Here is a 26,397-nt window from a genome sequence, read left to right on the forward strand (position 1 = left end):
TTACATTGGCCAGGTCATTGGCTTTTTGATCCAACTTATCCCCTGCATCCTGTTCTCATTCTAGTATTTGACATATGAGAACTATTTCAACAAAATAGTTTGTTAAAGAGGCAATTCAATCAACAGATTGCCATGCTTCATTTAAAATGAAGCACATTAATTTGACAGTATATAGTACATCTGAGCAAATCTATCAACTAATTTGGCCTGATTGACATTCTATAGCACCGATGATGAATAGTCAAATGTATTGAAACATAATGAAAAACGTATTGAAAAAAACAAGTTGGAAAACTTAATCTCTACCTGACTTAAAAAAACTATCATATGTAAGACAGTGTGATGTTATTGTCAAATAAATAATTCAGTGAAAAATATTGCTGTCCAAAATAGATTGTTAAGTATGTGGTCGACTGATTATTTTCACTAAGATACAAAGGTGATTCAGTGAACACAGCGTATTAATTTCTAAAGCTGGCTATCACTATGAAAAAAAAATGAATTTTTACCCATGCTTTGCACCATAGAAAGTAGCTAACAAGAAAAATAGCCCCACAACAAAATCTCACAATGGGCCACAGACCTAAAGGTAAAATCTGAAATGATGAAACTTCAAAAACAACATAAAGGAGAAGATTCTTACAATTTGGGGGCAAGAAAGATTTTCTAGCTACAATAAAGTGAAGTGAAAGTGTGGTTGTTCAGTCATGTCTGACTCTTTGTGAGTCCATGAACTGTAATCCACCAGGCTCCTCTGTCCTTGGAATTCTCTAGGCAAGAATATTGGAGTGGATTGCCATTCTCTTCTCCAGGGGATCTTCCCAACCCAGGGGTCAAACACAGGTCTCCTGCATTGCAGGCAGATTCTTTACCATCTGAGCCACCAGGGAAGCCCCCAGCAGCAAAAGCATGATCAAAAAAAAAAAAAACAAAATAAATAAAAAGCTAGGCAATGAGAATGAAGAACTTCCACTTTTTGAAAAAGACCTAAGGACATGAACAAACAAATCAAACACTAGGAAAAAAAATATTTGCCATTCACATAATTGATATAACATGTCTGATATTCAGACTATATCTCTCAACAGGAACTCTCAACACTAAAAATGAAGTATTACAAAATGGGCAAAAGATTGGCACTGACACTATCAAAGAAGTTATACAAATGTCAAATAAGCACAAGAAAAGATAGCCAACAAGGGACACCCCTACATAACTATTAGAATGTAAAAAAAAAAAAGAAACAGAAAGACATATATCAGTATTACTGAAGATATCAAACAAACAAAACTCTTTATTCCCCAATTTTATTAGGATATAATTGACACATGGCATTGTGGAAGCTTAAGGTATACAGTATAATGATTTGATTTACATATATTATGAAATGCTTACTGCAATAAATTTAGTTATTCATCATCTCATATAGGTATGAAAAAAGGAAAACAATTTCTTGTGATGAGAACTCTTGGAATTTGCTCTATTAGCAACTTTCAATTGTACCACACAGCAGTATTAACTATAGCCATTGTGTTGTACATTAGATCCCCAGGACAATAACTATATTGTTTAACTGAAAGTTTTTACTTTCTGACCACCTCATTCCATATCCTCTCTTCTTGGACTCTTGATCTGGGTTTGTGGATGTATACCTATCCTGGTATCAAGTCAAAACTGCTTTTATTATTGTGGCCTTAGAGTAAGTCTTGTTATTGAAGACTGTAATTTCTGCAAATATTATTCTTTTTCAATATTATGTTGGCTATTCTAAACCTTATGCATTTCTGTATTAATCTTACTATCAACACATCACTTAAAAAAAATCCCTCTGAAAAATTCAGGGATTGTATTGAATCTAGAGGCAAATTTGGGAAACTTGACATCCCCCAATTATGAACTTTTCTAATCCAAGTATGTAGTTATCTCTCCACTTATTGAGGTTTTCTTTAATTTTGTCAGCAATCCCTACAGTCTTGATTTCCAGGGAAGCAGATTCTGAAGTCAAGATTAGTATGATGGAGGTTTATCAGGGACATCCTTGGTGTGTCCACTTGTGGAAAAGAACAGAAGGAAGCAGAATTGGAGAAAGGGAAGTTGGAGCTCTGAAGCTGGAATAGACCTTCTGAGTTTCCCCCAGTTAGGCCAAGGCATTCAGGCCTTCATATCCCCACATCGCAGAAACGACCTGCCCTGGGAAGGGAACATAACCTTGATTGAGTTCATTCCCTTCAACAGAGGCAAGGGCTCACACTTGATAGTTGGATGTTGATAGCTCTCCCAGCAATCAGGAGAATAAACCCTTCAGTCCTGAAGAGGAATCTGTATATCACATCATAGCGTCCAGTACAGTTTAACTTTCTTCAGCCTAGATGTATTTCTTCATGGAAGTGAAGCAAGTCCAGGTTAAAGGTATGTCTGTTCTCTTGGAATAAACTTGTAAGTGGAAGGTGTGTGGCATTAATTCTAGCCCCCGACCCTGCAGCTGAGCTCAGAGTCACAACTGACATTCATTGTCTCTCTCTCCTGTTTTTAAAAGCTTTTTTCAACCTTTTATTTTATATTGGACTGTAGCTGATTAACAATGCTATGATAGTTTCAAGTGAACAGCAAAGGGACTTGGCTATTCTCACTTTCCACACATCTGCTGATCTTAGTCACCTTCACCTACCAGGGGTTTGAGCCCATCATACCATTCTCAAGCTTGAGACTGCAGGATTTGCCTTTATACCATCAAAATAGAGGATACATCATAAAGATGTCCTCAAGTGGCATAACTGGATGTCTTTCTTCCTGTCCCCCTATGGTGTAAAAACAGCCCCCTCTTCTGTTGGTCAGAGTAAATAGCTCATCCCAATTCATCTAAAGAGATGTTGTGCCCCCCGGTGGAAGCTTTTGTTCTTTACAGACAAGATTTTCTTAAACCCAGAGTTACTCTGACAGAAGGCATGCATCTCCCAAGTTGGTTACTGGAAATGATGGTAAGAAGGGTCACTCCTGCCTCTCCCTTTGGTTTCCAGATCCATGTATTCTATCTGTTGAGGACACAGCACCATATAAAGGTTATTGGTTTAAAGAATACACTATAACTTGGAAGATGGCATCATGTTGTAGTATTAACTCTTGAGATGGATCTCCAACTGTGCTAGCCTTCCATTGCTCTATCTGACTTGCAGCTGTGTGTTGATTCTGTTTTTATGTAACTAGTGGATCCCATGGTCAATCCTCTACTCCCTTATCTGAATGCTAGAGAGCATCAGACACATGATGTTATGTAAGGTCCTATTCCAGTTTGTGGATATTGGTTCTGGATGAACCCTATGGACAGGACAAGAATTCCATACCCAAATATGCATCTACTCCTATCAAAGCTCTTTCCATTGTGGAATGGGTATATATTAGCTAATATGGCAGCAAACAGCTTATAGTTTTCTTGGAGGCAGGACTGTGGAGTCCTGGCCCTTGTTGTGCTGTTATTACCAATTGCTGGATTTACAGATCTTTAGAAGGAGATGTAATTTTAGGTGAGGTATTAGGATCACACTGCATATAATATTTACATGTAGAGATTTTCCAATTTTAATCTTTATATTTATTGTTATTATGTTTTTGGATGCTATTATTAATGGTATTACTGTTGTAAATTTTATTTTGCACTACTTATTGCTAATACATAGAAATATGATTGATGTGCATATGTTGAGAATATACTATATATAATTTATCACTGAGCTTGATAAATTAATAGTTTATAAATTATATTGGTTTTATGTAAATAATTAAATTATCTACAAATAAAATCTTATTTCTGTCTCATTTTTTTATACTTTTAATCTCTTTCTTGCTTTTTTCACTTTTAGGACCTCCAATAGACAGTAAAGGTTGTTGAATAAAATAACTGATAATGATAATTTTTATATTCTTCCAGGGTTCAAAAGAAAAACTTTCACTCTTTTACTAGAAATATGTTACGCTTAGGGGTTTCTGTTGCTGCTTTTGTTAGTTTTTTTTTTTTCCTTTTCTCTTTTTAATGTTAACATTCTTTATCAGATTAGAGATATCTTCTGCTTCTAGTTTTCTAAGAGATTTTGGTGTTGAACTTTATCTAACATTTTTTCTATGTCTATTGAAATGGCACTCTCTTTTATTTTTTTCCCCCAAAAAGTAAGTAAATCAACCTATATTGTCCTAATTGGTCATGATGGTATTATCTTCTCTGTATATTCCAAGATTTAATTTTCTTTGATTTTCTGTAAAATTGATATGTACCTTATTTCTGGAGATGCAAGAAAATTTAGGTTCTGTTTTCTGTGTGTGCTCAGTCGTGTCTGACTTTTTGTGACCCCATGGATTGCAGCCCACCAGGCTCCTCTGTCCATTGGAATTATCCAGGCAAGAATACTGGAGTGGGTTGCCATTTGCTCCATCAGTTTTCTGTATTCTCACCCATAATACTGTATTTATGTTCAGCAGTATCTGGACTGAGTGAATGAAACACAAAGTATAACTATGACATTAGGCTCCATTCACTCAGCAAATGAAGAGGAAGAAGAAAGTTTGAAAATGTAAATTGTTAGGAGGGAGGCAGAAATGTAGTCTTACTGCATCTTTATTCTATTGGTGTGGTCAACAAGATGTATGGTCCCCAAAGTGTCCTTTAACTGCAGGATAATACTTGGGACAAACTGATTGCATTACTTTTTTCTATCCAGTACTGCACTCATTAGCATACTCTCAATCTTCACTGATTGGGCAAGCTTCTCACATATAATATTTCTAGTATCACTGCACTTAGTATAATAAACGGATTCATAATGTATGTATCCACAATTCATCTTATCATTTATGACACTTGTATTTCTTGTAAACCTGAAAGAGAAAATAAAGAATTACACTTGGCAAGTCAAACATTTGAAACACAGTCCCAGAAAAAAAAATCACTTTTCCAACATATCACTGCTCCTATGGCCTGTGTTGTCTAAAATAAATTTTAATTATTATTTCGAATGGCAAGTGTCCAAGTTACTTATATTCTCTCAGGCTTTTCAAAATTTTCTCACAGCTGGAGTACTTGTTGTCCTTTTCTTCAGACCCAGCACCTCCCTTACACAGTACCTAGTATGAATAAATAATGCAGTTCCATTAAATTCTCCAGGAAAACTGGACAAGCAATAAATTTTGAGGCTGTCCTCCTCAAATATTTTTCATAATCACCAAAATCAGAAATTAACCCCATCTGTGACACCTTAAGCTCAGCATCATCTCCAAGTGACATTTCCCTCAGTCATTTTCCAGAAATTTTACAATGAAGCCCTGAATGATTGCCAGCTTCTAACATAAGATGACTGATTAGACACTATAGATTAAAGACAAACCTGTAAACTGAATATATTATCTTTGAGGAAAAAATGTACATCATCACTTAGATCAGTAACTAATGATTATTAATAAATAGGTTCTTCAAATAACTTTAATTTTCTATTTGAAGTAGCATAACACAGATTATATTAATCCCAGCTCATTTCCAGGAACAAATTCCAAAATAACATCAAAGATTAAAAAAAAGGAATTACATATATTATATGTACATGATATATATAAAAGTGTATTATATACATAGACTAGGATATATTTCTATTTCTATATTATTTCTTGTGATTTGAAATAGCTACTGTGTTTTCCATCCCATTATAGTTTGCTTTCCCGTTATCAATAATTACAAATAAACACAGGGAAACTCTGTTTCCTGAAATAAGATTCCACCTATGCTGTCCATTTATGCTCACACTACCTTTACTTCTAGAATTTCACTCCAAATGAGACCTTTAGAATATACATCTTTCTCCCCTTTGTACAGATCCTATCCCCTGTTTGGAGGAGGGCATAGCAACCCACTCCAGTATTCTTGCCTGAAGAATTCCCATGGATGGAGGAGCCTGGTGGGCTACAGTCCATGGATCGCAAAGTGTTGGACAGGACTGAGCGACTAAGCATATCCCCTGTTCTGTGCTGTCATTTCAGACTGACAAAGACAGCTGCAGTGTCTTTATGACCCATATTCATACACATTCTATCTGATGGAAAAAAACAAGCCGGACACAACAAAACAATAACCAAAACACAACCAAAGATTCTATTTGCTGCCTTGCCCGACGTCGTGAACATGGAGGAATCTCGGGGTTTAGATTCAGAGTGGCAGCACCCCAGCACATATGTCTTGAGCTCACTCCAGCTTCATGTGTCCTCAACAAACAAATCTGCACGAATTTGTGAGATGGTAAGGGCATCCAGCGGGCTTCCTCGGTGGCTCAGCGATAGAGAATCCACCTGCAATGCAGGTGACCTGGGTACAATCCCTGAGTCGGCAAGATCCCTGGAGGAGGGCATGGCAACCCACTCCAGTATCCTTGCCTGGGAAATCCCACGGACAGAGGACTCTGGCAGGCTACAGTCCATGGGGTCACAAAGAGTCGGACACAACTTAGCGACTAAACAACATCTAGCAGTTTGAGGCTGTTGTTTCTTTCTTTAGTTGAATTCTGTCTGCTTCCTAAATTTAAGGAATTATAAAACACAAATGAATTTTGGCATTCTTTTTATATGCCTTGCCCCCACCCCATTATAAGCAGAACAAATACAACATATGAGTCCATTTATACTGGCATATTTATAACCAATTTCTTACCATGTTGTGCAACAAAATACTTTTTATATCATGCCCGTGTTCATTTTCTTCTCTTTACCAGAAACGCTCTTCTAGTCAATCTCTAAATTTTTTATTCAAAAATGCCCACTTCAAATTTCAGTTATAACATAAATTTCAAAGATAAAATCTATTTTTTGTTGTTCTGTGTCTTCTTACTAAAGCATTTATCACATTTGATTCTTTTCGTCTGTTGAATTAGTTTGTCTGTGCATCCAGTCAATGGTTAAGTAACAAAAGGAAGAATCAATCTTTCACTTGTTTTAGAATCCTAGCATTGCACAATTTTAAGTACATATTCAAGCCCAGTGAATTGTGTTGGCTGCTATAGTTTTCTTAGATAAAAGCGTTATTCACAGAAATCCTCCCTTATTTGGCTTGGAGTTGTCAAGATAATGGAAAGACATTTGCAATAATTTTCTCATCATTAAACACATCACAGAAGTCTGATGGAAAAGGGTTCTTTGCGGATGCAATTTCAGTAGAAGCTACAGTGCCCCTGAGAAAATTCACCTTTACTGAAACCAGCTATTAAAATTCAACAAGAATAAAGACTTACCAGTTGAGGGGGATAATTTTATCCAAGGTCCAGTATACTGTGCTATCTTTCCTGGGAGATAATCCCAACCAATAGTTATATAACTGCAAAGATTTTATAAATTCCTATAGGAAACAGAGGTGGCTTGTTAAAATCATTGTCTCCCTTTTCTGTAAATTACCTCACAGTGTAATTTCTTACAAATTACTATATCAAGGCGACATCTTTGACACTTTTCTACTATTTTCTAAGCCATTAAAAGAAATTGAGACAGAGTGCCCCTTACTGAGAAATGTCTTCCAACATTGATATCTCAGTTACTATCTGGGGGCTAAGAGATGGTTCATTGCCAAAAACCCAAGCTAAGGGAAACATGAGTATGAGAAAATTGTAATAAGGTCAAAGGAGAATGGTTATAGAATAGAATTCAAACTCAGTTCAAGAGATTTGTAGCCAAAGTAATATTTTTTTTTCTTTTCTAATATGCCAGTCATTTGTTAAGCAAATAACTATGAATGGATTATTTGGGAATAATAAGACTAGGCAGAAACTAGATTGATGTCCCCTCTTCTATAAAGAAGAACAAGGATTCTGACAGTAAGGAAGCAGAGATTTTTGAAAAAATATATTTTGGTTTTAAAATAAATACGGGATTACTATCTGAAAAACCAGAAATGACAATGAATAAGTAAACTATACAGAGTTGCTGTTATTATTGTTTAGTTGCTAAGTCATGCCCAACACTTTTGCAACTCCATGGACTACAGCCCCCGCAGGCTCCTCTGTCCATGGAGTTCTCCAGGCAAGAATGAATACTGGAGTGGATTGCCATTTCCTACTCCAGGGGATCTTCTCCACCCAGGGATCGAACCCACATCTCCTGCATTGGCAGCTGGAGTCTTCACTGCTGAGCCACCAGGGAAGCCCAGAATACGTGTGTGTGTGTGTTAGTCACTCAGTCGTGTCCAACTCTGTGCGACTCCATGAACTATAGCCCACCAGGCTCCTCTGTCCATGGGATTCTTCATATTCCCCAAAATATAGAGGTACAATTTAAATATTAGAATAAATAAATAAATCTTCCAGAGAATTCACTTTTCCTGGGACCCAGGAACTCAGTGCAATATATCTGCTTGGCACTTGCCTTTGCCATCTCTCTTTTATTTACCTATTTGGCCCTGATGTGCCACACAACTTGTGGAATCTTAGTTCCCCAACCAAGGATCAAACCTGGGTCCTTAGCAGTGAAAGAGCCAAGTCTTTAAACTACTAGACTGCCAGGGGATTCCCCTTTGCCACCTAATCTTAATTCTGTTGTTCAGTTGTTCAGTCATATCTGACTCTCTGTGACCCCATGGACTGCAGCACGCCAGGCTTTCCTGTCCTTTGCTATCTTCCAAAGTTTGTTCAAACTCATCTCCATCGAGTCAGTGATGCCATCCAACCATCTCATCCTCTGTCATTCCCTTCTTCTGCCTTCAATCTTTCCCAGCATCAGGGTCTTTTTCAATGAGTCGGCTCTTCGCATCAAATGGCCAAAGTATTGGAGCTTCAACTTCAGCATCTGTCCTTTCAATGAATATTCAGGGCTGGTTTCCTTTAGTATTGACTTGGATCACCTTACAGTTCAAGCGACTCTCGAGAGTCTTCTCCAACACCACAGTTCAAAAGCATCATTATTCTAGTATATGTAGCCTTTTTCTCTTAGTTAAAAAAGTGCAAATGCAAAAGGGTGGAAACAGTGAACCTCCTTCTGTGTGATTTTACAGAACTGGTAAGACTCAGAAATAATTACAGATCTTCTGTTTTCAGATAAATGCTCAAAACTATGTCCCAAGAATTGATTCTAAAGTTCTAGTTTGGAAATATTCACAGACCTAAAGATTCTGGGGGCTCCACGTCTACCATCTGCCCATCAGCCTCTGAGAATCCACTGATGCTAAGGTGCTAAGCTAAAGTTTCATATGGCCTGTCTTGGCTTGGTACCCCGATATGAGTGTACTAAGTTCCTTTCACCTCATACCCCAACTAAAATAAGCCAGATTCATGTCTGGACTAATATAAATCTTCCCCAACATGTCTCCCTCCTCTATTCCATGTTGGGGAAAGTGACTTCTTCCCTTACAGGCAGAGATCCATGTGATCTTACCACCACACTTTTGCTTTTAATCGTCAACAGGCTGGCATTGTAGTCAGAACAAATCTCATCACTCTTCTGCCACGTTTTTGCCATGTTTTGTTTTAGGTAGCAGCTGTTGCCATGCCACATCCACTCCTCTGGACAAGGTTTACATTTGTGCTCTGGAAGAAGAGATCCCTTCGTTTGGTTGTGTAGATATCTTCATAATTCTTATTCCCATTGTTCTCTCATTAAAAAAAAATAATAAAGCATATTTACTTGCCTTTCTTCTTCTAACATCAAAAGTGGAGAAAATAAATCTTATGTTCCAGGCTCCCACATACAACCACAATGTGTCCAAAACATAATTTGAACACATTTGAAATTAAACACTTGGATTTCAATCTATTTTCTAGTTCAGGAGCCCTGAATAGCAATTAATTAACCTCCTTCTTTCCCTTTGTCATTTTGTACATTTCTACATGGCAATAAAGGCCAATCACAAGACAAACTGCCTTTTCCAACTAGAGCATTTCCAGCTCTTTGACTTGTTGAATATTCGGGAGACTTAAGATGACAATATGTTTTACTTATAATAACTATAGAAACTGTTAGAAATATTAAAAAACTAGTTCCTCCCAATACCAAAGGTGAGACTAAACTTGGATTTTTTTCTATGAACTCTTATCAAACACTGAGTGAAATTTAGGAACAAGGTCATCTAGAAAATGGTGATATACCTTCTATTGCTTTTCTTTTTAAAAATCATAAACAGGTGATCTGATTTCCCTGGTGGTCCAATGTTTAAGAATCCAACTTCAAATGCCAGAGACATGGGTTCAATTCCTGGTCCTGGAAGATTTCATATGCCATGGAGCAGCTAAGCCCATGCACTACAACTACGGAAGCTCAGGCTCCACAATAAGAGAAGCCACTGCAATGAGAAGCCTATGCACCGCAACTAGAGTATAGCCCCTGTTTGTCACAACTAGAGAAAGACTGCACACAGCAGCAAAAGACTCAGTGCAGCCAAAAATCATATAGTGCTCAGATGTGTCTTATGCGTGCTCAGCTATGTCTGACTCTTTGCAACCCCATGGATTGTAGCCTGCTAGGCTCTTCTGTCCATGGGATTTTCCCCACAAGGATGCTGGCGTGCGTTGCCATTTTCTCTTCAGGGGATCTTCTCTACCCAGGGATCGAATTCGCGCTTCCTGCATTGTAGGTGGATTCTTTGCCACTGAACCCCACAGGAAAATAAATTAAAGAGGTGGTCTATCCTTCCCTCCCTGTATTCTATTGACTTCAGTGCCCCAAATAGTAGTGGTAAATGTCAGATTAGAGAAACTACAGACCGTCTTATATTTTAGTAAGTATCATCTCTTGTTAATTTGGGGGATTATAGTTATTTTTCTGTTTTTCTTCTAACTGCACAGAAACATCAATGGGTCTTCAATTGACCACATTTAATTCTTTCTTCCAAATAATAGTTTCCTGGGAAAGGCTGCTAGCTTCTGATGAAGTGATCAAGTGACCCCAAGATTTAGTTTATTGTCTAATAAATAACTCAGAAAGAAATAAAGGATTACCTCTGTGTTTTATATATAACTCACGACATAATTTGGTGGCTATTTCTTCAAGTTTGATAGAAAGGTTCCTGATTTTCTGAGAACTATTTGTGTTCTGCATGAGTTGTAGAGACACATTTCTTTGAAGTTCTTCTTTGACATTTTGTAGCTTATTCAATTTTTCCATGCCTGTCTTCAAAGTTATGTAAACTTCAGATTTAAAAAAAAAGAGAGAAATGATAAAAAAAAAACTGTAGTCCCTCAGTGCAACCATCATCTCCTTTCTGCTGAATTAAGAATATTAAATGTCTAGGGAAGCAGTTATTTCACAGAAGTAAGGGAAAGAGACTGAGTACATATGACCCTATTTAGAGGACAAGAATCGAGGCACAGACATAGAGAACAGACTTGTGGACACACCTGGGGAAGGAAAGGTGGGATGAATTGAGAGAGTCGCATTGAAGCATATACATTACCATATGTAAAATAAACAGTTATTTACATATAAGTGCTGTATATAACACGGGGAGCTCAAGTGATGCTCTCTGCTAACCTAGAGGGGAGGATGAGGCGGTGGAAGGGAGGCTCAAGAGGGAGGGGATATACGCATACATATAGCTGATTCATCCTGTTGTACAGAAGAAACTAACATAACATTGTAAAGCAAGGATCTTCCAATTAAAAATAAAATTTTACATTTAAAAAAAATTAAATAAATACAAGTGATTTTCAATTTTAAAATTTTAAAAAGAGACTGAGTACCATGTTGTAACCACCTAGTTTTTTTTTTTTTTTCCATTTATTTTTATTAGTTGGAGGCTAATTACTTTACAATATTGTAGTGGTTTTTGTCATACATTGACATGAATCAGCCATGGATTTACATGTATTCCCCATCCCGATCCCCCCTCCCACCTCCCTCTCCACCAGATTCCTCTGGGTCTTCCCAGTGCACCAGGCCCGAGCACTTGCCTCATGCATCCAGCCTGGGAGTTCTAATGAGATGGATGAAACTGGAGCCCATTATACAGAGTGAAGTAAGCCAGAAAGATAACTACCTAGTTTTAAGTCCCTTTGTGGACGTATCACCTATTCCAAGGCTTCGATTCAAAGAGCAAAACTCACTTCTAAGTGTTTTCCCTGGCAGTAAAAACATAGGGAATACGTACACATGCCACCTAAGACTCCCAGGGCAGTCAGCAGCAGAAGGCACAAGAGAGTCACAGCCAAGGCTCTTTGACGCCATACGTGGGAAGGAACAGGCGGTTCTGCGGGAAGCAAAATCAGTAAAGACACTTAGAATGGTGTGCATTTTAATTCGATTCATGTGTTTATGTATGTTGTCTTTATTGCTTTCCTCATAGGTCTGTGGTAAAGGAATGTGTTTTGCTAGAAACTCAAAGGCTTTTAAAAATAACTTTTTAAAGACTAAGTAAGTCAAGAAGAAGTCAAAAACGTTTTGTTAATTGTTTTGCATGCAAACTGGTTTTCAAAGCAGAAGCTTGGGATTGATAGGCTGATTCAAGAAACAGAAGCAAAAATGGGGCTGAAAAACAAGTGAGGATGTGCTGACCTAAAGGGGAAAGAAAGGGCTTCCCAGGTGGCTCAATGGTAAAAACTCTGCCTGCCGAGCAGGAGATGCATGAGGACTCACAGATTCAATCCCTGGGTCAAGATGATCCCCTGGAGAAGGAAATGGCAACCCACTCCAGTATTCTTGCCTGGGAAATACCATGGACAGAGGAGCCTGGTGGCTACAGTCCATGGGGTCAAAAAAGAGTCAGATCTTGACTGAGTGACTAAGCAACAACAACAAAGGGAAAGGAAATCCAAAAAAGAAGAACCATATGTATATGTATCGCAGATTCACTTTGCTATACTCCTGAAACTAACACCACAGTGGAAGCAATTTCACTCCAATAAAAATCAATAATAAATCTATGAGAAAGAGAAAGAAAAAGAAGTGAGACCAATTAATCTGAAAAAGATGTATCTTGTCTGTACAAAATTGGGGAAACTGAGCAGCAAACAGCTAACAGCAAGGTCAATTTAAGTGTTCCTTCCTTGAGTTGACAAATGTGGGGTATCAGAGAAAGTAATTTCCTTTGTCTATGTTTCCCCCAGAAAATACTCAGAGTTTGGCTGTGGAACATACACGAGAAAGTATCCCTGTAATGTCTCTGGGTGTTCTCCCATCAGCCAGTTCTTAGGTAAGACTGAATAGTTTCTTCAGAATTTTTTCATGCTCTGAGCAGCAAACTTTGATTGAATGTTTCTTTTTTGTTGAACTATGAAACTTCAGACAGATCATTTCCCTACTTAAAAAAATACTTGAGAAATTATAAACTTTATATTATAAATTAATTGTTATTAAATTCCTATGTTATTTAAATAATCATTACTTGTATAAATGGATACTAGATATTTCTTAAAAATATAATTCAGAGATAACATAACCTTACTATACTTACTATACTATACTTATGTCCCTCATATCACAGTTGGTGATACTATGATACTGTGAAATATAGAGAGAATTGAAAATGAAATGTGAAACAATGTTTTTAGACCTTGGACAATAGTTGACACATGAAAGAATTACATAGTCAAGATCATTTCTAAAGTCAGAAGCATGACTTCAAGTGCTATTATTTTTACAGACTTTTTCTAACATATTTATGTATTCAGTTAATCAAAAGTTATTGAATATCTCTGTACACTGGACACTAGTCTGGATGCTAATAAAGCAGAAGTGAGCAAGACATACCAGTCCCTGCTTTCACAGGAGGCAAATTTTAATTATGAGAGAGTTAAGAGAGGTCTCTAACTCTTAAATGGTATGCACAGGTTTGAAACTGAGCTATATTATAAAGAGCATGTAGTTCAGAACTTATGGCCACTGGGAATGAAAAATTGGTGCAAAGAAATTGCAGATAGCAAGGACACCTAATTCAAAGACTCTAATTTGGAGAAAAGTTTTACCTGTTTGATAAAAACAGAAAAGATTCAGAGTGGCTAAAGAATTGTGGCCAAGGTGAGAAATGATGCTAGAAGTGGTCAAAGGAGAAGTCAGGAGACAGTTTAGAGCAGAGATGTGACTGTCACCATGGGTCAGGGAGGAGGTCATCCATGACCGAAACAAGGATAATCCCCATGAAACACAGAGCAGAAACCTAGTCGAGTTAGATGAGAAGAGAGAGAGAGAGATGGATAACTAGGAGTCTGTGACCAGAGACAATGGGTTCAACAAGTTGAGTTGTGGAAAGAGATGAAGAAATGAAGGGAAAATGGAGAGACTTAAGTGGTCAAGTGAGGATTATTTTATGTTAAAATAGGAGTAGGATATGGCAACCCACTCCAGTATTCTTGTCTGGACAATCCCATGGACAGAGGAGCCAGGTGGGCTACAGTCCAGGGGTTACAAAGAGTTGGAGACAGCTTAACGACTAAATCACCACAGCCACCAAGAAGTATGTTGCTGCACCAGAAAGGGGTAATGAACTAAAGGAGGGAGAGAGAATAGTAAAGCAAGAGAGAAAGTTGAAAATTGTTGAAGACATGTCATTGAGGAGGATACCTGCATTGAAATTTAGAACCAAATGAGAAGATCTGGTTTTTGATGAGTAAAACAGGATATTGTAAATATCATCTAGAAGTGAGGCAGAGAGTATGAGTCAAATAAAGCAGGATAGAAATTTTGGTAATAGAGAGAAAAGGGGTAGAATGAAATGGAAGCAAAGCTTGTCAAATGAAATGGACTTCCCCAGTGGCTCAGTGATAAAGAATCTACTTGCAATGCAGGAGACACAGGAGATATGGGTTCAACTCCTGGGTCAGGAAGATTCCCTGGAGAAGGAAATGGCAACCCACTCCACTCTTCTTGCCTGGGAAAATCCCATGGACACAGGAGCCTGGTGGGCTACAGCCCATAGAGTTGCACGTAGGCTACAGAGTTGGACGCTACTGAACACACATATACATATACTGGCAAATGAGAGTAAACTGGGTTTGAGAGCTTGTGCATTTTTTACGTGGCAATGTTCAGCTGCTCAGGTGGGGCACAATGTGGGTAGATATTTAAGAATTGGAATTTTTCAAGGAAAAAGCACAGGGAGGGAGTAAAGGAGACTAAGGGGTAGATGTTAAATAATACAAAGCTTATATTATATAATATAAACTTTAAGCTGAACAATGAGAAAATTAGACAAAATTGAGAAAGCCAACAAGACATGGATTTAAGATGTTTTTAGAATCAAAGAATTTCTGGAAATTTAGAATAAGGACAATTAGTATGACCGAAAATGAGATATAATGTGATGGGATATGTTAAGAGCAATTATGGTATATTAAGTTCATGATATGTTCTGTTCCTCTCAAACCATATAAAAGGAGAAATATCAACAAGGAAGTTGGCAGAAAGTATTGTAAAATCTTTAACTTCCAGTCCTTTAAAAAAAAAACACAGCAGTTTGTATTAGAGGCAAAGGCCGCAGAATTAAACTGTTATCCCTTCTCAGGATTTACAATGCTGATGATAAATGGACCCAAGAATAAAATTAGAACTTCAAAGAATGCTACATTTTGGTGAGAGGGAGAACAGCTAAAGACTACATGAGAATTTTTCTATTAGTTCCCTCTCCTAATTTCACTGCTTCTACCAACTTTTTGTGTTATCCATATCTACTGTTTAATTTACGCACACTGATTTTAAGTTTGCATGTTCTGGGACAGATTTCATCCAAAAGACTAAAAGCCAGGAGGTACAAGCTACATACAATTGGAGAAATACACGATTATGAATAAGATGGAGATTACAGTATAGAAAGTAAACACAAGTAGTCCATTTATCTCAGAAATAAATTAGCATTAAAAAATATCAAACTTCTTGGCACAGGATGGATTTGAATGTGTCTCTTCTAATATTTCTTTATCTCTCTTCTTCCTTTAATACTTGATGTATCCTTTCATTTAATTTAATCTCTTCCATATTTTAGTAAATTGGGAAAAGATCTCCAAAAAAAGTAGAAAAATTTTTAGAGTTTAATATAGGCTCAGTTTGGTAAAAAAATTCAAATGAAATTCTCTAAAGTTCCTCTCTGTCTCTCTGTCTCTTTGTCTCTCTGGTATCTTGTGCACCAGACACACACACATACACACTAGCATTTATTTAGAAAAAAGAAGGTACAAAGCCTTGACTTTCTTAGACAGCACATGTTCATTGTTCCATGGCTACCTTTCATGGGGAAAAATGTTTCACAATCCAGTCATATGAAAATATTATCCTATCATAATTATCTTGATTGTGATATGAAAAAACCCCATAAAATTTGTAAAAGATTAAGTGTCCAGTACATTGATCATTGCCTTAAAAAAACTTTACAGTCATTTTGTATGGACATTTTTGGTAATTTGGGTAAAATTAAGATGCTTAATTAAAAATTCAAATAGATCATTGTCAATTCACTAACATCCCAGGGGAACCTACTCTTAACACTTCTGCCACTTCGTACACCCTGACCACCTTACAACACATCTGTAGCTCAAAATCTTACCTTTTTTCTCAGATTTGTCAAACTTCTGAATATTTTCTGTCTGATTGGAGTCCTGGAATTTTAGATCTGCATAAGTAACTTCTTCAGACATTGATGTTATGCAAAGAAAGCCCAGCAAACTGAAAAAAAAGAGAGAGCAAATTAATAGAGTTGGATGATAAACAGCTGTGCTTTCAAATGTCTGTTCATAAGCCAAAGTTTAAACACATCTTTAAACTTCTGTTTTTTAAATCCACAGTACCAGCCACTCACAGCTCCGGAAATGAACTCAGAGAAGAACAGAGAGCATTTTTCTTCCTCTTATCTCTTCCCTTTCTCATTTCTCTGAATCTACGGACCACAGAAAGTAGTTTTTAAAATTTGTTTGGGTATTATTAGCATTGTGCAAAGGAGCACAAATCAACATGGTGCAAATATAACATGGAGTTTCTTGGAGAAAAACTCTCAAGGAAGAAAATAACAGAAAGGACACGGCCCTCAAACTCTCACCAGCGTACAGCAGTGACTTGGCATAGATATTCTGAATGTGTTTTGGCAAAGGTCTTGATAGAGAGATTTGCTTAGCTGGGAGATCACACATGCACAGAGAGAGGGAGAGCAAAAGCCCCAGTGCAGGGCTTCCCTGGTGGTCCAGTGGTTAAGAATCCACCTTCCAACACAGGGGACATGACTTCAATCCCTGGTCGGAAAACTAAAATTCCACATTCGTTTAGTCGCCAAAGTCATGTCTGACTCTTTTGCAACCCCATGAACTGTAGCCTGCCAGACTCCTCTGTCCATGGGAATTTCCCAGGCAGGAATATTGAAGTGGGTTGCCATTTCCTCCTCCAGGGGCTCTAACCTGAATCTCCTGTATTGTAGGTGGATTCTTTATCATGAGCCACCCATTCCACATGCCGCAGAGCACTTAAGCCCACGTACCACAACTACTGAACCTGCATGCTCTGGAGCCATGCACCACAACTAGAGAGAATCCCACATGCCATAACTAGAGAGTCCGTGCACTGCCAGCAAAGATCCCACGTGATACAATGAAGATCCCATGTGAGGGGACTGAGAGCCCATACAAATAGATAAATAATTTTTTTTTTTTTTAAAAAAAGGAAAACCCCACCTCTACATCCTGATATACAGGTACAGGATAGCTTAAAAGGGCCGAGGAACACCTAGTTTCTCTAGTAACAAAAAATATACTAAGGAATCTAGAATAAAACCATACCAGGGAGTATGCATATTGATGGCTATGGTCAGTATACCAAAAGTCCCAGAAACAGCTTTGCAGGTCAGGAGATTAGCAGATGTTGGATCCTTGCCAAAAGGTCCATGAGACATTTGGTCTATGCCAAGTTTCTTGACATTTTCCTCCTATCCAAAATGTCTGTGACCATATATGTGCTGTGCAGTGCTTAGTCATGTCCAACTCTTTGTGACCCCATGTGTAGCCCACCAGGCTCCTCTGTCCTTGGGGATTCTCCGGACAAGAACACTGGAGTGGGTTTCCATGCCCTCCTCCAGGGGATCTTCCTAACCCAGGGATCAAACCCAGGTCTCCTGCATTGTGGGTGCATCCTTCACAAGGGAAGCCCAAGAATACTGGAGTGGGTAGACTATACCTTCTCCAGAGGAACTTGACCCAGGAATGGAACCGAGTTCTCTTGCATTACAAATGGATTCTTTACCAGCTGAGCTACCCAAGAAACCCATGAACATATTTGGTTCACGCCAAATGGTTTTAGACAAGACTAAATATGACCAAGTGTCAAAGACCTTTCAGTATCAAAGACCTTTCAGTATGACCAAGCATCAAAGACCTTTCAATATGGGTCTTATGGATGTTTTGGATGGGACCAAATGCCTGGTGAGGAGGAATTCTGCCAGCTGATCTGTTCCAATTGTGCATTCTGGAAATGGAAAATAACCACAGAATGGGTTTGGGGACACACTGGGCCCACAGTGAGATGGACCTAAACTAAAACTCCACTGATCGCCTAACCTCCCTAAGCTCTTACTCTGTCTGGTGGGTCACAATGATATTATTGGTCTCCTGGAACTAGCGTAGGTTCAGAGCCAGAGACTAGTATTTTATGAAAGGTCTGATTATTTCCTTTTCTCAAATGCATGATTATGCTAATAAAAGGGGAATTTGTGCTTATGTCCTCACCATTTTAGGATCTGTCAGAAGCCCTGGTTCCCTGAGTACAAACTCTTTTCTCAGGCAACACGGTGAAAATCTCTTTCCAAACAGCAATTTCTGCATGGGATACTTCCTTCCCTGAATTGTTGTTATTTAGTTGCTGAGTTGTGTCTGACTCTTTTGCAATCCCATGGACTGTAGCCCATCAGGCTCCTCTGTCTATGGATTTTCCCAAGCAAAAATACTGGAGTGGATTGCCATTGCCATCTCCAGGGGATCTTCCAGGCCCAGGAATCGAACCCACATCTCCTGTGTTGACAGACAGGTTTTTTACTGCTAGTGCCACCCAGGAAGCCCTAGGGTTATTGTGAGAAACAAATAAATCAATAAATGTAAAGTTTTAAGGGGACTCTCCACATAAATCTGATGTGAAGACAGATTTGGACATTATGTAATTATTTAATGAGGAAAGAGTTATCAAAAAAAATACAAAATTGGGCTCTCCCCAAGCAGTGTGTGTGTGTGTGTGTGTGTGTGTGTGTGTGTAATACCTCCCAGGAATTCTAACCAGGGCAGGAGGAAGAGGGATAGTAGAAACAGAGAGACTGGTTGAGATTCTTGAGATACACTGTGTCTCATATGCCAAGCTACCATAAAAAGCAATGAGGGATAAACTATTCTGACACAAGAAGCTAATATATCCTCAAGACGACCTTGGGGTTTACTCCTACGCTGTAGAGGCTGCCAGGGATAACATGATGATAGCAGAGCAGCTGGGAGAGGACGATGAGCAATAAATCTGATCAAATTTCAGAGTCACTCCAAGGTCAGAAACAAAAACAGTCATTTTTAGTGAATATGAGAGAGAGTCCATGCAATAAGAATTAAAAGACACAAGATTTCAATGAAAAGAACTGTAACCTCTTTTTGCAAACAAACTAGCCAACAAATATATCAAAATTATTAATAGCAGATATCTCTCTGGAGAGGAACAATAGAAGAAATCAGCTTTCCCATGAGAATAAAGAAAAGCCCAGTGTATAGGTGTCAGGTGCAGAGTTTTTTACCTTTGATGAATAATTTTATCTTTCTGGGAATGACAGTGGCAGTAGGCTACTTTTAAAAAGAAACGATAAAGTTGCTTTTTAAATCTGTGTATATGAGACTTCCATTTCAGTCTTACATGAGAATTAGTAAACCTGTTTACTTGAACTATGAGGCAAGAATACTGGAGTGGATTGCCATTTCCTTCTCCAGGGAATCTTTCTGACCCAGGGATCAAACCTGTGTCTCCTGCATTGGCAGCTGGATTCTTTACCTCTGAGCCACCTCGGGGGCCCATATACCCCTTCTCCAGGATCCCCCAGATTTCTACGTGATCCAGCAACTGTCACAACAGGCTTCCTGGACTTTGTTCCACTGCTGTGGTCTGTCTCAGTTCTGGCTATTAAATATTTACACATCGCCCCTGTTCACTCGGGGGTATTTAACAACAAAGCAAGAAAAGTCTGTTATTTGAGAGAAAGGAAATTCAGTGAAATGAGTCTGAGATTTAAGATGGTCATAGAACAGCTATTCTTATAGGTTTCCAGTAACCTTGAGACGAAATACCAAGAACATCAGATCAGAAGGCATCAGACAATGATGTGGAGTGTGTTCTGTGCAGCAAGTTTATTTGCCTGTTGCCTGATGGTCTAAATATAGAGACAGTGACTATTTAATCTGGTTTTTTCCCCTTTAATAGTAAAGTTTTTTCCTTCCTTATATCACCTTAACCATAAGTCCCTTATATCTTGGAGGAAGAATATTAATCTAAGTCTTCAATCTTCACTAATGCAGCTGTCTTCTCACAAATCCAAGAAATTTCAGCACTGCAGCGGGATATATAAATATTCCCATTTTGAAAATAGGCACATCCCTTGGATTCATTGATCTGAGCATATTCATTAGCACTAAACCTGAAAAAGAATCAACTTTAAATTAATTACAAATATAACATTTGAAACGGTCACAATTCAATGTTTTCCACTTCCCTGACAATGAAACACCATGCGTGTGAATGTTGAAAGACTTCTGCGGCCAGCAACCATCAAAATCCCTAAAGCTTGCATATTTGAGGTTTTTTTTAATTTCCAATTACTCATGATCTCAGATAGAATTATTTAAGAAGGAAGCTTAAATCGGGAGTTGAGAATTTCTATTCTCTCCATAACATGATAGAAACTACCCAGTGCAGATTATATATTAAAAGAACTAGGATTCCTTTACTCTGGAACTTTCTGAAGAAAAACAAAAATAAAATCACATTCTGTATAAGAATATGTTACATTTTACTATGCACAAATATCATTTTGTATATATTTACATATATGTGAGGCATGAAAAGAGAATAAAACAGAGGTTAGAGGAAATGAATGACAGCATAGATGTAGTTCTGATATTGGTTCCTAGTTCTTCTGCTAAAGAATTGATGATAACTCTTAAGTAATGTCATCCGAAAATGATGATCATGTCTAAATCTTCCACATGCCCTGGACTGCTTTTATTCAAATGATCTGCACTACACTATAATTTTCTTTTCTCACTTCAAGGCTTAGCTCACTAAATCTTACTTGCAATGTATACACTTTTGTTTACTCTCTCTATGACAATTTTTTAATCTATAAAATGGGAATATAACAGGGCTTTTATCATAGGAATAATAATAGTTTGAACATCATAAGTATTACTTGTGTTTGTTAAATAGAGAAGTAAGCTTAAACTAATAGATGGAATTCAGTGTCCTGCCGTGAATTTATCTCACAAATGAAATAAGTTCCTCCTCATTTCCATCTCTACTAATGAAGATCTCTTTTCTTTGGAGGTTGTACTTTTTTGTATCTAGATGTATAATTCTTATAATTCACATTTATTGTCTTAATATTCCATTTTTTTAATATCTTTCACTTGGTTCTTTCCCCAATAATTAGAGACTTACAAGGATGGAGAGGGTCTAGAGCTATCCTCCCAAAGCCAACTCCTGCCAGATGGATCCCAAGATAGTCCCAACCAGAAAAAAGGAAACTTGGGTAGTCGTTGTGACCTCAGAAAATCCTGAAAGAGAAAACGGGGAAAAGTTCTGTGAGGGCCACATTCCTGTTTGCTGGAGTAAGAGAGATGGGACCATTCATCGAAATTCATGTGAAAAGTGAAAGTGAAAGTCGCTCAGTCTTGTCCCTCTTTGAGACACTCAGTTGTGTCCAACTCTTTTGTGACCTGGAGTTCCCCAGGCCGGAATACTGGAGTGGGTTGCCATTCCCTTCTCCAGGGAATCTTCCCAACCCAGGAATCAACTGGGGGTCTCCTGCATTGCAGGCATAGTCTTTACCAGCTGAGCTACCAGGGAAGCCCAACTCTTACTCAAAATGCACTGAATTCCTACCATGTGACTCAGAAATTCTATTTACTTTCAAATACATGAATAATTTCTCTAACCAGGGAAAGAGATTCAACCTGACCTTTTCCTCCAGGCTGTCCAACTTCACCAGCGTGGAGTTCTTGTCCCTGCAGTTTTTTCTACTGTTAGGCCAGGTTTTTTCCTCATTTATTGCAAAGTAATAGCAGCTGGTTTGGTACCATTTCCAGGTCTTAGGACAAGGATTGCATTTGTGGTCTGAAAAAGAAATTACACCCAGTAGCACAAACTCAACAACTCTGGAGAGACCAGGACCTGGAAAATAAATCATTCAAATTGACAATGGGGCTTCAAAACCCCCACCCTAAAAACAAACCGCTTTAGGAGCCCCCGGAAGTAAGTCACCCAAGATTATGTGTTGGGACAATGGTGACTGAAATACTCTTTTCAGGGCTCAGTCTTCTGGCCTCAGAAATATCAGCTGTATTTCTTAACTCCTTATAACAACAGGATCACCTAAAAATAGTTCACAAAATGAGGAGCTGAAATATCCAGATTGATCTCATCCCAAGATGTTTCCCAAATTCACCTCCGTGTTTAAAAAAAAAAAAGAAAAACCTTATTTTCCCTGGTCTTCTGTACATTTATGGCAGCATCATTAGAAGTCATTGGTAACACCCTCTCATATTCTGATGTGGTGCACATCATCAGTCTAAACCAGAGCAACAGACTTGATCTGACTGGTCAGCAAGTCCTGATTACCTGAAGTGTGAATGATTAGCTCTTGGCAGAGTTTGATGGCCATTTGTCCCTGCCTCTTCAATAGACTGGAGATTTGTGATTTGAGAAATTCCTCCTCCACAGGAAAGTTTCTGTACTCGCTCAGTTGCTGGGATAAGTTGTCCTGCTGTTGGTGGATGATTTTCTGGAGTTGAGTCAGTTTGTCTGAATCTGAGTTAATTTCACTGGACATCTGCAAAGCTCCAAGACAGAAGACAAACTCATATATAGCCTTCCATTCTTTATGACAGCTGTAGATAATTCTCTTAACACAGAAATAGTGCTTAGATTTAATATTTATTGGTAGTCTCTAATAATCCAGGTATCATGGAAAAAACACACCCGATGCCTTTTTATTTCAACTCTTAGGAAAAAAAAATAGAAAAATAAAACTCGTCTTCATAGTCTAGTTTGTCAAGAGAAAACCATATATTCGGTTTTCATATACAACCAAAATCCTTGTAACAATGAAGTACATCTTTTTCAGGTTTATCTTGGAGACATAGAGAATGAGAGACAGCTGAGGTGGCAGAAAGCATTAGAGGGTTTATGATGCTGGCACCCATCATATTAATATAATCTAACCTAAATTTATATAGTTTACAGATATATTTCCTAATCCCCTGCCCTGAGTTTGATGCAAGCACACTTACACATAATTCCCAGGGTCACCAGCCCAATCAACAGCATCAGACAAAGAGTTAGCAGACCCAGGGCAGCTTGACGCCATATGGAGGATGCAGCTGGATACCCTGAAAAAAGCCAACACAAAGATTAGCAAACAGAACTGCCTTGTGGTTTTTACACATTGAGTTGTTTACTTCTCCTACTTAACAACCATCCAGATATCAAAATGTCTCTCTTGCTTCTTCAAATCCTCTATCTCCAAAATATCTAAAATGGCACAAAACAAGGGCCCCACCACAGTTCTTCTCCAGTTTTTCTTTTCTCCACCATCCTCCGTTGCTTTAAGAGCCTCCTAATTTTCAGGTTTTTGTTTTACATCACCACACATCTTTCTTCTTCAGGATGACTGAATTCATGAATGAGATATTGTGGAAAATTCTCTGGATAATCTCAACAATGGAAGAAACCCTTAGAACCACAAACCTCCACAAGGCAGGTGTTTCGTGAATTCTGCTTATATCTACTATGTATACTATTTTTCACCTAGTAGATAGTGAATTGATACTGAATGGGAGAATGAATGAATATACAAGATAACATACCAACAGCAGAACAGACCACAAAGCCAGAGGATAACTCTTCAAAATGTAATATCTTACTTATATATATGTATGTGTATATATGTACATGTATGCATATATATTTTTTATACTTATATACACAAGTATATACATAAAACTTTATACATTTATAGTTTTTATACTTACCTCACCTTCCTATTCCTTAATTCTGGATCTAGGGGCATCTAGCTTAGTGTCTCAGATAGATTAATGCAATCTCCAGGTGCTCTGACATATGCAGCATATTCACCACTCCCTTTTTCTCAAGTATTAAATTATTTTTAACAACAAAACAGAAATGTATAACCACCTTTATTAGACACATGCAAAGTCTATCCTATCATCTTTTTGTATCTCATCCCCAAAACCACACATACACATATATACACATACATGCTTAAAATAAAAACAAATCTAAAAAGCAGGAGGACATTATAGACGACTCGGACAACAAACTGTCCTAAACTATCAGCAGATTCCTGAAGGTAAAGGATGTAGTCTGATTCATTAAATTGGATTCCTGATCACAGAAACAGCTATTTCTTTCAATTTGGTACAAGAGAATGAGCGAAGGATAAGAACTGAGTCTCAACTCTACCATGTAACAATTGCATGAATATGGTTAAGTCATTTAATGTTTTCCAGCTCAGTTTTCTCATTAATATTTCAGAGAAAGTACTACTATTGTTCCATTTCTTTCATAATTTTATTTTGATGAAGGCATGATATCATGTATATAAAATACTATACACATATCAATATTGATTCAGCATGACAAATTATACTGGGAATTTCAACTTCCCTTTGAAAAATTTGTAAGTACTTATAAGACAGAAGCTAGCTCTTGTCTATTTTTACCTCACTCATCCTCCAGTTTATCTTTTCAGATAAAGTTCAGATAATCCTACAAAAAAAAAAAAAAAAAAATCCCCACCGACTTCTCTAGTTTAGAAGTTTCCAAACAGGCCTCTAAAACGATATTCCCCTTGGCATCTCTCACAAGGTATAAATATCAAGGACTACATTTATAAAAGAAATCTCAGTCCTCAAACTCAATCTCTGGCATCCTCAGCTGAAATAATTCACTATAACACAGAGCTTGGTGACACACAGCAATATCTCCCAATTTTAAAAAGTCCTGGAAGCCACATATTTCCTCCTCAATGTAGAGCACACCACTCTACCAAAAGCTTCTCCAACTTTGTCTCCATTTTGGAAATTCCACAGCAGACCTCTCAAAAAGCATCAATGTCAAAGCCAGCACCTCAGGGTATCTAACACCTGTCCATCCCCCAAGATCACGTCTTGCCATCTCTGAACCCTTACCTCTTTTCCTTAGGTTATTTCTATCCTGATTATTTCCTGCTGCAACAGAATCCTGAAACGTGAGTGTCGCGTAGGTCACGTCTTCAGACATTGTAGAAGAAAGCTCAACTTCATGCGTAATTAATGTTTCAATATCATCAGACCCGGGAACACAATGTTCTTTGCAAGGCTGGGAGTTCTTATGTTCACACCCAACTGACCCAAGACCCATCCCACCATCCCCTCATCAGGACAAATGAAGATCTGTTTTTCTGCAGAAAAAGTGAGAGAAAGCAACTGTTGCCTTTAGCAATCAAAATACTATAGATCTCAACTGCCTGCTCCTTCAGCATTGTTTCTTGCTGAAGCAAAGAAAGGATACTTGGAAGTGGAGCAGGGATGATGGCTTTGTGGGGAAGTTCCCATGATTCTCAGCATGGAGGCTGGGGACTGAGTGTTCCCAGCTCAGGCTGCCCTGAGTGTCTTAATAATGACACAGGTTGTCCTCTTTGCCTGTGTCTAAGGTCAGCTAATCCTGTGAACCTGGTTTACTTGCTCTTTAAAAAAAATATTTTGGAAGTGCTTTGTGCATGTGAAATCTTAGTACCCTGACCAGGAATTGAATCCATGTCCCCCTGCAGTAGAACTCCAGAGTCTTGACCACTAAACCACCAGGGAAGTCCTGGATCTTGCTTTACACTCACTCATATGGGGTATCAAGGGGACACATATAAGACAGCAAGAGCTCTGTAGTTACACATACCAAGACAGGAAGAGCTGTACAGTTGAAAACCACCCACATATGACTGCTGATTAAAAAAGAAATGTTGGTGAGAGACAGACCGACAGCTGGTGTTAGCAATGGGCTCAGAGAAGAAATAACAGCTATTGAAATGGGACATTATGGGAGTTTCCTTCCTACGTGACTATGTTCTTAACGGAATAATGCTCCTTTAGGTAACAGCTAACACTTAGAACAAGATTTTAAAAATGATTGCTTGATGTTTAGGAGAGTGAAAAAAGCAGGCAGGTTAGGGACAGAATGAGGCTGGCACGTGGG

At 38.1% G+C, this 26,397-nt stretch overlaps 3 protein-coding genes across 7 annotated transcripts in view; all 3 read right to left on the bottom strand.

Moving 5' to 3' along the window:
- LOC122423752 overlaps positions 1 to 4,308 on the bottom strand; it is a 34,967-nt gene extending 30,659 nt beyond the window's left edge. For both annotated transcript variants that reach the window (XM_043441102.1, XM_043441101.1), the window contains exon 1: positions 4,267 to 4,308. The gene's annotated coding sequence lies outside the window, so the exon portion shown is untranslated. The remainder of the gene's footprint in view (positions 1 to 4,266) is intronic.
- On the bottom strand, positions 1,298 to 16,676 carry CLEC12A (C-type lectin domain family 12 member A). Of its 3 annotated transcripts, none has more exons than XR_006264211.1 (7): positions 16,478 to 16,673; positions 12,095 to 12,193; positions 10,947 to 11,135; positions 9,388 to 9,539; positions 7,260 to 7,363; positions 4,600 to 4,866; positions 1,298 to 4,478 (listed from the first exon to the last, which is right to left on the bottom strand). XR_006264211.1 is itself a non-coding variant. In XM_043441098.1 (7 exons), exons 1-7 carry the CDS (start codon positions 16,566 to 16,568, stop codon positions 4,424 to 4,426), a joined length of 744 nt encoding a protein of 247 aa, XP_043297033.1. In that variant the 5' UTR covers positions 16,569 to 16,673; the 3' UTR covers positions 1,298 to 4,423. The 3 variants fall into 3 exon arrangements, 2 of the variants coding, with proteins under 2 accessions (XP_043297033.1, XP_043297034.1); XM_043441098.1 differs by having other exon boundaries at positions 4,813 to 4,866; XM_043441099.1 differs by having other exon boundaries at positions 1,298 to 4,866; positions 16,478 to 16,676.
- Positions 16,677 to 20,263: 3,587 nt separating this feature from the next.
- Positions 20,264 to 25,477, bottom strand: CLEC12B (C-type lectin domain family 12 member B). Of its 2 annotated transcripts, XM_043440931.1 has the most exons (6): positions 25,359 to 25,477; positions 23,439 to 23,537; positions 22,768 to 22,986; positions 22,109 to 22,263; positions 21,589 to 21,704; positions 20,264 to 20,569 (listed from the first exon to the last, which is right to left on the bottom strand). In XM_043440931.1, exons 1-6 carry the CDS (start codon positions 25,447 to 25,449, stop codon positions 20,419 to 20,421), a joined length of 831 nt encoding a protein of 276 aa, XP_043296866.1. In that variant the 5' UTR covers positions 25,450 to 25,477; the 3' UTR covers positions 20,264 to 20,418. The 2 variants fall into 2 exon arrangements, with proteins under 2 accessions (XP_043296866.1, XP_043296867.1); XM_043440932.1 differs by lacking the exon at positions 25,359 to 25,477 and having other exon boundaries at positions 22,768 to 22,978; positions 23,439 to 23,539.
- Between the last annotated feature and the right edge of the window lie 920 nt (positions 25,478 to 26,397).

The sequence above is a fragment of the Cervus canadensis genome, chromosome 21, assembly GCF_019320065.1.
Source record: "Cervus canadensis isolate Bull #8, Minnesota chromosome 21, ASM1932006v1, whole genome shotgun sequence".
NCBI classification, from domain to species: Eukaryota; Metazoa; Chordata; class Mammalia; order Artiodactyla; family Cervidae; genus Cervus; species Cervus canadensis.